This window comes from Triticum aestivum, chromosome 3D, assembly GCF_018294505.1.
Source record: "Triticum aestivum cultivar Chinese Spring chromosome 3D, IWGSC CS RefSeq v2.1, whole genome shotgun sequence".
NCBI lineage: Eukaryota > Viridiplantae > Streptophyta > Magnoliopsida > Poales > Poaceae > Triticum > Triticum aestivum.
The window spans coordinates 115,215,591-115,228,578 of NC_057802.1; the positions used below are offsets into that span (position 1 = coordinate 115,215,591).

Consider the following 12,988-nt stretch of genomic DNA (forward strand, 5'->3'; position numbering starts at 1 on the left):
AAACTGTTCGTTTTAAAAAAAAACCCTAGATCGCTTTATTTTCTTCGGTTTTATTATTTAGTGAACGTTCACCAACCCGTTCATTTTAACGAACGTGTTCGTCGGATTTTCACTGTTAACGAACGTCCGTTCTTTAACCGTTCGTCAGTTTTCTTTTTCGTCAGATTTTTCCGCGAATATTTCAGATCTCGATTTCTGATTGGATCTTCGTTTTTGTTTAACTTTTCGCTCGTTTATCGGAATCAGGCGATTCAAGCGCCTAGAGTTTCGTCTCGAAATTCTCTTTCCGTTTAACCTACTCAAACAAGTTTTTGCTACTGTAAAATTTGACCTAGATCCAGATTAGTAAACGAAGCTTATTTCTTTCGCCGTTTGACTTTCGTTGCTTCGTTCGAGTTGATTCTTTTTGCAAACCGGAGTTCTTAAGTTAAACTTTCTGGTTGGATCTTTCATTCGAGTTTTACCTGTGCATTAGATGAGTATTTATTGTTTGCTTGTTTGTTTGTGATAGAGTACCCGGAGTGCGCCGCTTGTTACTTCGAATCTCTAGGTTTCGCGGATCATCAGCAAGGCAAGTAACACTTTGATCATACCTTTTCCATACCCAGTTTTTATTGCAGTAGATCAATCCTCAAACATTGCATGGTTAGGATCTAATTAAACTGTGGGTATTGGGATGTAGTTGAGGTAGTACCTATTACCTGTTTTATTTATCAAACCCTTGGGAGTTACTTCTACGTTTGCTATTATATTGCCATGCTATGCTCGTAGACGTGGATTGGGTTTGAGAGATATTCACGACAGATGTGAGATTGTTAATAATGGTTTACTTAAGGTGGCAACTAAAACTCACATCTGGGTGGATTGAGGCACCTGGAGAACCCAGTGTTGTCTGTTTTTATAAGGACCGCCGCCCAGGCTCAAAGGGATCATAAGATTATTCATGCTAGAAACTTTCGTGTGCAGCCACAAGCTATTATGGGCTCTAGCATAGTTGAGTAGGTTACATGATCTCTTGAAGAGGTGGCCTAGCAGATGTAGGGGAAAGTAGGTGTAACTGTCCATCCGGAGTAAAGGGTGATTGTTTCTGAAAGACTGTGTCTCGGTCATCCGTTTCTCAAACATCATGCAGTGCGAGAATCAAGCGGAGGCGATCGAGTCTTGTGGGGAAAAGTGCACAAACCTCTGCAGAGTGTACAAACTAATTATGGTTAGCCGTGTCCCCGGTTATGGACAACTTGAGTATCTAGTACCTGGATTATCATGTGCATCTCATCACCATGTTACTTTAATTAATTTTGTTGGGTTAATGATGACACTTAATTGGGATTAAGTTGGAGGTACCTTCTCAATGTTTAACAACCACCATGATAGTTAAATAAAAATTTATTCCTTTGCCGTAGGGAAAAATTGGCTTTTCGCAAAACTATAACCATAGAGCTTTTCCACCAGCCATATATGCATGTAGTATAGCATTATTATGTTCATTATTCTCTATGTGTTACTTTGCCAGCATATTCCATGTGCTGACCCGTTTTCGGGCTGCAACGTTTTATGTTGCAGACTTTTCAGACGACGAGTAAGGTGCCTTAGGTCGTGGTCTTATACTCAGTGATGCCGTTGGAGTTGATGGACTCACTTATCTTCCAAGTCTTCCGCTGTTATCGTACTTAGATGGCCTTAAGCCATATTTATCATACTTATTCTCCTTGGAGATATTCGATGTAATAAGTGTGTGATTGCTACTCTGTTATAAATCCTCCATTTGTACTATGCGTGTCAGCATTACTGATCCAGGGATGACACTGGTGCACAGCAGCACAGACTATTTGAGGTCTGGTCGCTACATTTACCAGTGCATTAGATGAGTGCTTATTGTTTGCTTGTTTGTTTGCGATAGAGTACCCGGAGTGCGCCGCTTGCTACTTATCTCTAGGTTTCACGGATCATCAGCAAGGCAAGTAACACTTTGATCATACCTCTTTTACTACCCAGTTTTATTGCATTAGACAAATCCTCAAACATTGCATGATTAGGATCTAATTAAATTGTGGGTATCGGGAAGTAGTTGAGGTAGTACCTATTACCTGTTTTATTATCAAACCCTTGGGAGTTACTTCTACGTTTGCTTATATTGCTGTGCTATGCTAGTAGACGTGGATTGGGTTTGAGTGTATCCATGACAGATGTGAGATTGCTAATATATGGTTAAACTTAAGGTGGCAACTAAAACTCACATCCGGGTGGATTGAGGTACCTGGGTATTCCAGGATTTCCTGTTTTTCTTTTGGACCGCCACCCAGGTTCAAAGGGATCATGAGATTATTCATGCTAAAAACTTCCGTGTGCAGTCACAAGCTATTATGGGCTCTAGCATAGTTGATTAAGTTGTGTGAACTCTTACAGTGGTAGACTAGCAGATGCAGGGGAAAGTAGGTGTAACTGTCCATCCGGAGTAAAGGGTGATTGTTTCTGAAAGACTGTGTCTCGGTCATCCGTTTCTCAAACATCATGTAGTGCGAGAATCAAGCGGAGGCGATCGAGTTTTGTGGGAAAAAGTGCACAAACCTCTGCAGAGTGTACAATCTAATCATGGTTAGCCGTGTCCCCGGTTATGGACATCTTGAGTATCTAGTACTTGGATTATCATGTGAATCTCATCATGTTACTTTAATTAATTTTGTTGGGTTAATGATGATATTTAATTGGGATTGAGAATGCTGTCAACCATTCTTAATGTTTAACAACCACCATGATAGTTAAATAAAATTTATTCCTTTGCAGTACGGAAAATTTGGCTTTTTGCAAAACAGTAACCATAGAGCCTTCCACCAGCCAAATATGCATGTAGTGATAGCATCATTCTGTTCATTACTCTCTATGTGTTATTTTGCCAGCATATTCCATGTGCTGACCCGTTTCGGGCTGCAACGTTTCATGTTGCAGACTTTTCAGACGACGCGTAAGGTGCCTTAGGTCGTGGTCTTATACTCAGTGATGCCGTTGGAGTTGATGGACTCACTTATCTTCCAAGTTTTCCGCTGTTATCGTATTTAGATGGCCTTAAGCCATATTTATCATACTTATTTCTCTTTTGAGATACTCGTTGTAATAAGTGTGTGATTGATACTCTGTTATAAATCCTCCATTTGTACTGTGCGTGTCAACGTTACTGATATAGGGATGACACTGGTGCACAGCAGCACAGACTGTTTGAGGTCTGGTCGCTACAGCGCCACCCCGACACTGCAACCATCGGAGCTCATTTACGCCCATACTCGAACCGGAGAACGCACAGTGCTGTAGAATCAATCAAGCATTCAAACCACACGAAGAACAGGAGCAGCCACAGGTGGCTCATCCAACAAACGCATGCGGCTCCAAGAAGTGCCCGGTGAATCTCGGGTGCGGTCCCGTGCTCCGGCACCCAAAGTACTCCAGTTTCTCTGCCCCCCTGCAGATGGGCCCACACGAACCCAGTCCCCCGGTCCCAGCCCGCGGGCGGGGCCACGTCCAAGGGGGTATTCGGTATCACGGGTCGCACCACGAACTCGTCTTCCCGATAGTCACTTTCCCCACCCACTACGCTTCGCAGTATCCCCCAGCCATCAATTCTCAAAACAAACAAAAAAGAAAGAATCCCACAGCCTTCAATGAAGCGGCCAACGATCCCAGAATTCCCGGCCACCACCCTCGCCCCGCCGCCTCCCCGACGGGTGGGCCACGCATATCCTCGCGCAGGCTTTTCCAGCGGGGTATACTACCAAGCGCCGGTGCGGAAAGTTTACTCCTCCGCCCGGTGGATATACGAGCGCGCCCCGGAAAGACGACAAGGCACCTCTGCGGGGGAGCGGCCACGCGTGCGTACCAATGGGGGCTCGCAGGCTGACACGTGGGCCCGGCCATGTGGGGCGATGGCGTTATGGGAATGGGCATCGCCCAAGCGTACGGCCGCGTCAGGGTCAGGGATGAGGGAGCAAGAAAGCCCTGACCGGCCGCGTCAGCCACGTTGGACGTGGCGAGCGACGGTGACTGGCCCCTGCGTATGGGGCGGCCCCACGTGTCGGCGTGACGCGTCCCGGCGCGTATCTTGCGCTTCGGGTAGGCCTACGTTCACTAATTAAGGACTCCGCTGCTATCTGGACGGACGGGGGAGAGAAAAAAATAAGACTCGGTCCCCTTCCAGACTTCCCCAGCAGCATCCCCCACCCCCTTTCCCACAGAGAAAAAAACAAGCCAAAGCTCTTCGTCTTTCAGGCGCAGCAGAGAGGGGAGCAGAGGGAGGCGAAGGTACAGAGCGGCAGACGACGAAGGTGGGAAGGAAGGGCCTGCGACCGACGCGGCCCCGCGTCTCCGATCATCCCCGCCGTGAGTGCTCCAGCCGCTCCCCATCTCCGATCGCGACCCCCGCTCGCTCGATGCTTCAGTTCGTCTGGCTAGGGCTTGGGCCAGTCGCAATGTGGGGGTTTTCGGCGCCGGGTTTTCGGGTTGATTTGGCGCTCTATTTCGGCCTATTTGGTCGCTTCCGAGCGCCGGGGGTTAGTGTTTCCAAGCGCGTCCGATGGGGAATTTCCTAGGGCTTTGGGTTTGGGGAAGGTTTTGGTCCGAATGTTGTGGGATTTTTCGGCGATTTTGTTTAGGTTGACCGGTAGCAGCGCTGGATTGGAGCGGCGGCGGCGGGTTTCCGATCGCGACGAAATGTGGCATGTTTTAATCGGCGGTTTTGGGCGGTTGTCAGTCTGACCATTTGGGGGTACTGTCGGGGCTCGCCTCTAGTCGAAAAACTGCTGCGGGTTTACCTGGTGTCAAGTTAATCCTACATGGATTTACTGTGTCCGTAGTTTGATTTCTCCCAGAAATTTTTCTTCAACCTCTTGCAGTTTTAGCGTCCTGGTGTTGGGGTTTTAGGGGTGTAATCAATGATGAGTCCGTGCAATCCCCTTTGACCCTAGGGTTTTCGTACGGAATGATGGCGACTTTGCTTAATCTCATGTTTAGATGGGTCCTCCCTCCTTTAATTTTCGAACCTGACTATGTGGTTAAGAGGCTATTAGACTCTAAGATTCTGATTTAGGTGTGATTTTTCTGCATGCACCTTGGGGAGTGTGGGATTTGCATTTGGACCCACAATTTGTTGTGGTTAGATTAGCTTGTTGATGTGATTATCAGCAGGCTTCTCGGTAATGCGGCAGTCAGGAAACCGGATGGACCGTAGAGGGAATGTGAAGTAATTTGCAAGCTCTTGGTCGAATTCTCATTGCCAACACATGCGGTGCATGCTTGGTTTCAAGATGTATGATGATTATGTAGCTTGATTCACCTTAATTTTGGGCCTCAGGAGTTTAGAAATCACAGCATGAGTGTGTGCCGTGTGCCACTCTTGACAATTCTTTTAACAACACTTCTGATGCATAGTACAATATTTTTGGTTATTGTTAGTTTAATTGATAATGAAGTTATTTTCCCTATTTCAGTTCTCCTATTGCTTTAAGTACTGGCTTGAGCTACCATGAGTACCCAAGCTAAAGACAAATGCCCACTTTGCATGGAGACCATGGATTTGACAGATAAACAGCTGAAACCTTGTAAATGCGGATATGAGGTAAAAAAATCCATTGCTTGGAAATCATGTTTCAGTGTTTGATTTCATCTGATTCTAGTGTACTACTTATATTTCTTGTTCTCGTGCTACACTATGTGGGCTTGTGAAATATCTTGAAACACCGAAATAAGTCAGCCCTTGATCTTAAGTCTCATTTGCTTCAAGATTATTCTGTTGATATTCATTATGTGAAATTTGAGCAAAAGTATCTGTGGCGGCATCTCCTTCAAGTGTGTTAAGGACTGTTTTTGAATGAAAGGCCAACAGAACTCATTGTTTATCACTTACTAAATGTACTACCACAGTTTTCAGAAATTTGATATAGTACTAGTAACATGACTATTATCAACTAATGCATTGAAAGTTTTTTCCAGTTTGTTTAAGCTAACTGTCCTTACTACTGCCAAGAGATGAATACTGCCTGCGACATGTAATATATGAGTTGTGTCTGCTATTTGATGCCAGCTAATGCTACTGTACAATGCAACAAATTTTCATGCAATCATTTCATCTATATACTTCTGCAAATTAAATGTTTGCTCTGCCACTTCTTTGTCTTGCTGTATGCTTTTGTTGTACTTCTTGTATTGTCGTTCATTTCATACAATGGGCACATGATGAACAACTCAAATGGTGCATCTTCTTGCGGACTTGTGTATCAATGGAATACACGTATTTATAATCTATATTTTTGGTAGATATGTCTTTGGTGCTGGCATCATATAATGGAAATGGACCAGAAGGACGAGTGTGGCGGGAGGTGCCCTGGATGCCGTTCTATCTACAACAAGGATAGGATTTTGGGGACTAGCATCAGCAACCAAATGCATGTGTTTTATGACTTTATCACTACAATCTCCTTTTATATCGTATTCAATATTTTCCCTTCTGGTTCTCCCTTTGTCATCCTTATATTTCTCAAGGTTCCAGTTTAGGGGACTTCTTTTTATCTCAATATAATGCGGCAATTGTTGCCTGACTTAGGGCTTCTGTTTTACAATTGCAGATTAAAGGAACTTTGTGCTGACAAATCAAATTTGCAACATGAACAAACGAAGCTTCAAAAGCAGAAATCGGCAACGAATCAGTTGAGAGTGGCAGAAGAACCAATAGATCATCCAGATAATGTTCGTGTGATTCAGAGGAAGCTTGTGTATATTATTGGGATGCCTTCTGAGTTTGCCAGTGAAAAGGTAAATATGGGTTTCTGCTGTAAAAGTTGATTGTTTAGTACCTTAACTTATAATTAAACATCTATTGTAGTGCATATGAAAAAAAAAGCTAACTGTTCGCTGTTCATGCAGATTCTAAGGCAAAAGAGTTTTCTTGGGCAATATGGAAAAATAGAGAACATCATTATCGACAACATTGGAGCTAACCAACAGATTCCTGACTCTGGCCGTGTGTAAGTTTTTTGGTTAAGTAGAAATTGCAATTGAAAATTATATCGCTTTAACACTGGGAACAAGTCAGTCAAACAAGAACCACTCAATAAATAGATAATATTCTTGGCCATGGGATCAGATCTAGATGGATATCAGCCACTAAAAGCCGCTTACACATTTTAGAAAAGACGAAGCATGCCTGACATATTCAACTTCATACTCCCTCCGTCCCAAAATAAGTGTCTCAACTTTGTACTAGCTCTAGTACAAATTTGTACTAAGCTCAAGACACTTATTTTGGGATGGAGGGAGTATGATTTAACCCAACCCACATTCTGCCACCTCTTTTTTGGATAACATACATTCTCCCACCTAGTGACATAAGATCACACATTGTAAGGCTGGTTACCCTATTTTAATGGTCATTCCGAAATATAGATAGATACCACCAATGTAACCTCACCCCACCCAAATAAGGAACTGAATGTTTTATCTTATATTTCAGTCAATATGTTCTTTCTTTCAAAATATTCAAAAAAATGGTTACTCTCTCTGATCCAAATTAATTGTCAAAATTGTACTTAAGCTGCGACAATTAATTTGGATCGGAGGGAGTACACTTATTTCAGTCAATAAGTTGTTCTTTTCTGGCTTTTGCGTAATTCTCTGTATGTCTCCTTGCAGATATGTCACATATTCGAGAGAAGAAGAAGCTGTACTGTGCATAGAGGCGGTTAATGGTTACATCTTGGATGGCAGACCTTTAAAGTAATTTCTGTCACTAACTACACAGGTTTAATATAAAACACCATCTATCTCGTGCTCTACGAAGTCTATGCCTTATGTTTCATCTGTTCATCATGCAGGGCAACCTTTGGTGTTACAAGATATTGTCATATATGGCTAAGCAATAAGGTGTGTCTTACATATAAACCTTCACTTGCCTCCAACTACTGACTCCTTCCATTTATTGCTAAAATTTCCCATGTCTTACCTCAGGTTTGCCAAAAGCCAAATTGTTCATATGTGCACCAGAAAGCCCTACCAGAAGATGTTTGTACCAAAGATGATGTTGGTGTGTTTTGTGCAAGGTATAAATTGCTACTAGCCTTTTAAAATGCGCACATGGAATTTAATTTAGCATTCATTAATCTTGTTTTATTGTTGGCGCTTACTGGTGAAAGCTTTGTTTGACTAAATATTCGCTTGCAACTTTCGCAAAGCTGTACTACGATCATACTCTATGCGTCAACCTTTTTTATTGTGGTTGCACCCGCAGCTTCCGCAACCTGTACTAAGACCATACTCTGTGCAGTCTTATTTTCTTAGTATCAGTCATGATAACAACTTTTTCTAAAATTGGTAACATTCAATTAGTTTGTGGCTATATTTTCTTTTGTTGTTAGCTTGTTATTGACCATCAGTGTTATCATATTTTAAGGTTATAACGTTCTGTCAAAGAAAAACTGGTAGCTTACTTACGCTCCTTAAATATTATATATATATTATCAAAAGCAGGAGGTTCAGATATTTCTTTTGTTTTCTTTTCTGAGATAAGGATTCAGCATTTGCTGGGAATGAATATGAAGGGCCCCCAGCAGCGTTCAGGAGTTACTTTACCTTCTCCAAGTGGCTGCAATTCAAGAACTACCATGTGTAGTGGGAATTCCAAAGATAAAGTAAGAAAATAATTCAATCTGAGCTAATGTTTCATGGGGATATGCTTGTCAATGCCATTATCTGTATTTTTTCTGTGATGGAAAATTCGGGCTTGGTATGTGCTGATTGTTGACATCATCGTTGTGCTAATCATGTTTCCTGCATTTGAAGATTTGCGTCAATGATGTAGTAGTACCCAGAGTTTGCAATAATAATCCTGGTACCCTGCCAGCAGCAATTCCACGGTAATTTATTTTGTTTGCTGGCTCTTGATCCTGCTGTTGTATCTTCTACTGATGGTCATCTTTGATCCTTTGACAGGGATTCAGGCAAGCCGCCATCCATTGTAAATACAGCTCTTCATCAGCAGAATAATCATGAGAGCGTACTTAGTCAGCAAAAACAGGTTGCCTCCAAATCTCAAGAATTACCACCACTTAGACCAAAGGACCAGTTGGCTTCCAGCGATGACAAATCCAATACATCTGCGCATTTGGGAAATGGAATTTCAGATTCCAAGAAAATGGCCACAGAAGTAAATGGAACAGTTGAAACTTCATGGAGAAAACCACAATATGCTAATATAGTTTCACAAGGATCTAGCGGACCAGCTCGCCGCTTGACTGTGCTTACCAGGGAGTTGACATCTACTGATACAAGGTCTAAAGTTACAGGACAAGTAGGTAGCTGGATATCATCTAAAGCTGCAGGACAAGCATCCAGTTCGATATCATCTACTGATACAAGGTCTAAAGCTGCAGGACAAGTAATTAGTTCGATATCATCTACTGATACAAGGTCTAAAGCTGCAGGACAAGTAGTTAGTTGGACATCATCTACTGATACAAGGTCTAAAGCTGCAGGACAAGTAGTTAGTTGGACATCATCTACTGATACAAGGCCTAAAGCTACAGGACAAGTAGTTAGTTGGGCATCATCTACTGATACAAGGCCTAAAGCTGCTGGACAAGTAGTTAGTTCGACATCATCTACTGATACAAGGTCTAAAGCTGCAGGACAAGTAGTTAGTTTGACATCATCTACTGATACAAGGCCTAAAGCTACAGGAGTTACTTGGATTTCAAATTCCAAGAGACTTGGTTTGCCAAAAGATGAAGGCCATGACAGAACTGCAATTCCCAGATATCAGGCTGTAAAGGGAGTTTCCCAGAAACCAGAGGAACCTTCCAATAGTTTAACTAGCCAGCTTTCCTCAGCAGCTGTTAAACCTCATGTTAGAGCAGAGGAGAAGAATGCATGCTCAGATACCAGGGATAATCCAGTCCAAGAAAAGAACATGCAGGCTATGGTGAGCACTGTATCAGCCAGTGCAACTGCATTGGAGAGTTCGAGGGTCATTCCTACCGTGCTCCGTAATCTTTCAAGTTCTAATGGTGTGTCACAGACATCAGCTGGGCCAGATAAGCTTTCAAATTTGCACAGAAAGTTGGCATCTGAAAACCAATCAAAGATCTTACATCAACAAAAGGCAGCTCTTTCAAATAAAGCTGTAGCAAGTGGTAGCATTCTCGGCAATCAAGTTGTGTGCACTGATGGCAAACATCAATCTTCACCACAAGGAGGGGATCACAGCTTGTGCAATGGGGAAATGACCTTGTTAGGAGCTAAAATTCCATCTGAGCATGCAGAGAAGATTCGGCTACCAAGACGAGTCAGTGATATATTGGCCAAGGATAGTCAAGGAAGAAAGAGATTAGTTTGTCCACCTGGATTTAGCGAGCTTCGCAAGTCTTCTGATTCAGGCAAGTCTGTATCAATGAGCTCCTCAACTTGCTCTGCACTTCGCTCTACATCTGATGCCCCGGCACAAGATTCATGCTCTGTTACAGACCAACCAGACATCATTAGCTGGGTCTCAGAGTGCCTGGAAGATGATGGAGATCACAAACAAAGTAGTGGTGTGAGCATATCTTCCACACTCAGCTCCACTGATACCATATGGAGACCCACACCACAGGTTCCTGGCCCCAGCTTCGGTGCATCAAATCACTGTCAGTTACCTCCATACCCTGGTGGCTTGCCCCAGTCCATGGGTGGGGATCAAAACCCCATGAGATGCTGCTGCACTTTTCCGTCCGTAAGCAATAGACCAAATCAGATGCCTGAATATTGGAATGGAGGTGCCAATAGCTACATGGCCCCTGGTGGGTATGATACATTCTACCAGAACTGGACTAATGGAAGCGCAGATCCAGGCCTGAACAGTGCACAGGTTGACCTTTCATACTCCATGTACACCCTGTTCTGATCAACAGAGCTGTGTTGCAACCCTAACAATACAGACGCACAAGTCATGCATACATGCTAACCTAGCTCGCAGAAGGGGTGGATGGTGGCGACATGGGGGGTCGCCAATGCAGTGTTGGTGCTGAAGCTTAAGCTTTGTAAAGATGAAACGTGAAACTTGTTATTGTAAAACGGTTGTGTTGGATGGCACCTTTAGCGAAAATTTGCTGAATAGCCGTCTCATTGGATCTGTACTCGTGTAGTATGGCCGGTGTTTTACTGCTGTTCTGTGCTGGACCATGGATTACTTGGTCTTTGTCGTCCTTGGCATCTTTTTGGTTGCTCCACGATGATAGCAGAAGGCCAGGACACATGATTGCTAGTGTATGGTTTACCGTCCATTTCGTCCAACTAGACTAAATCGTAAACTGTATCTGGCTCTTTTCTTAAATTCTCTGATCGCCAAAAGCAATTGTCAACCCATGAGCATGAGGCTGTTTGTGTCTCTGCCTCTTTCTGCCAAGCTTATCATGACATGCCCCTCCTTATCGATCAATGATGGTGATACTGTGAGGGAATTTATTCCTCTCCCAAGCAGAGGGCTGTGAGCCACTGCTTTCACGACAGCAAGCACCAATTGCGCTGGTGCAAACTTACTACTACTAGAAAGTAAAGCGACGCTGATAAAAATCTTTGATAATCCACTAGTGAATGCCATTTAGATTCTCTCTGTTGGTCTACCAAGCCCAAGAAATCATGACTTTCAGCAACTCAGTGTATTTTTTATGGGACTTTTAGCAACTCAGTTGCTTGCAGAAGTGAGCAAACAGTTGGTGGCTACTACTACTCCGTCCGTCGCAATGCAATTATGAGGTTCCGTCAAGCCGAAAATGTAAGAGCACCAGAATAATGGTACCAGCACCAGTAACCATTGATGTCTAGTAGTACTACGAGTAGCACAGTGGTTTGAAGCTGTTTCATCCAATGGTACCACATCAAGTGCAATCAGTACTTCCAATGGTGCATGCAAATCACCGAACCACCGAAAATTCCACAACGCCGAGGTCTTGCATCCTACAGTAGAATTCCTAGTCAATGTGGCGTAATAATGTGTACAACAGGGTCTTCGAAGCAGGTCTTACAACTTTCCACCACAGGGACTTCGAAACCAAGGCAACTTGCACATGGCCACATCGCGTCCTACGCAAACGAACGTTCCAAACTTTCCATAAACCGTTGGAGAGAAAAAAGAAAACAGTTCAATGAAGAACATGGGTATATAAGCATCAACTTTCTGCTTCGGTATGGCCCCCATCTGCCGATCTGCGTCTGTTGGTTAACGAAACGGACAGCTCGTGGAGTGCTCCTCTCCTCTTGCGCGCGTGGCTTGCATGATGCATGGGACGGGATTAGAGTCTTCACACTCAAAGTTGTTGCCTTCTTTTCCTTCAAAGTCGCCCTTCCTTCTTTTTTCACCTTTTTTTTTGCTACTAATAATGTGGATCGTGGAGTCGTCTCGTCTTACGCGCTTGTTAACCGTGGAATGGAAAAGGAGAAGATGGAAACATATTCTTAGACCGGAGATTGAGCATTTCATTGACGAAGCAAACCACGTGTCAACGAAATTACCCTAATTAATAACATCTGAAATGCGACGATTGTTTCCCACTTATGATGCACCGAAAGAGCGACGACTCGATCCACCACGACCGCTTCAAACTTCCCCCGGACACTAGTTCTTTGAGTTCTTCAGTGAAGCCAATATGCAAGTCTAGCCCATCCAACTTTATTGAATGGAAAGGTTTCATATTTTAGCCCATCTCTTATGTTGTACTGTTACTCCCTCCATTTTTATTTACTCTCCATATTAGTTTTGGCCAAAGTCAAACTTTGTAAACCTTGACAAAGTTTATATACAAAAATATTAACATATGCAATAACAAATGAATACCATTAGATTCATTATTGAATACACTTTCCCATCATATCGATTTGCTATTGTAAATGTTTATATTTTTTTTATAAACTTGATCAAACTTTATAAAGTTTAACTTCAGTCAAATCTAACATGCAGAGTAAATAAAAACGAAGGGAG

At 43.1% G+C, this 12,988-nt stretch overlaps 1 protein-coding gene across 2 annotated transcripts; it reads left to right on the forward strand.

The window, feature by feature from the left end:
• The first annotated feature begins 4,131 nt into the window (after window positions 1-4,131).
• Window positions 4,132-11,216, forward strand: LOC123077763 (serine-rich adhesin for platelets). Of its 2 annotated transcripts, XM_044500088.1 has the most exons (11): window positions 4,132-4,368; window positions 5,475-5,602; window positions 6,301-6,428; window positions 6,609-6,795; window positions 6,907-7,007; window positions 7,672-7,755; window positions 7,854-7,902; window positions 7,987-8,078; window positions 8,546-8,666; window positions 8,818-8,891; window positions 8,968-11,216. In XM_044500088.1, exons 2-11 carry the CDS (start codon window positions 5,510-5,512, stop codon window positions 10,913-10,915), a joined length of 2,877 nt encoding a protein of 958 aa, XP_044356023.1. In that variant the 5' UTR covers window positions 4,132-4,368; window positions 5,475-5,509; the 3' UTR covers window positions 10,916-11,216. The 2 variants fall into 2 exon arrangements, with proteins under 2 accessions (XP_044356023.1, XP_044356024.1); XM_044500089.1 differs by lacking the exon at window positions 6,301-6,428.
• Window positions 11,217-12,988: the final 1,772 nt, after the last annotated feature.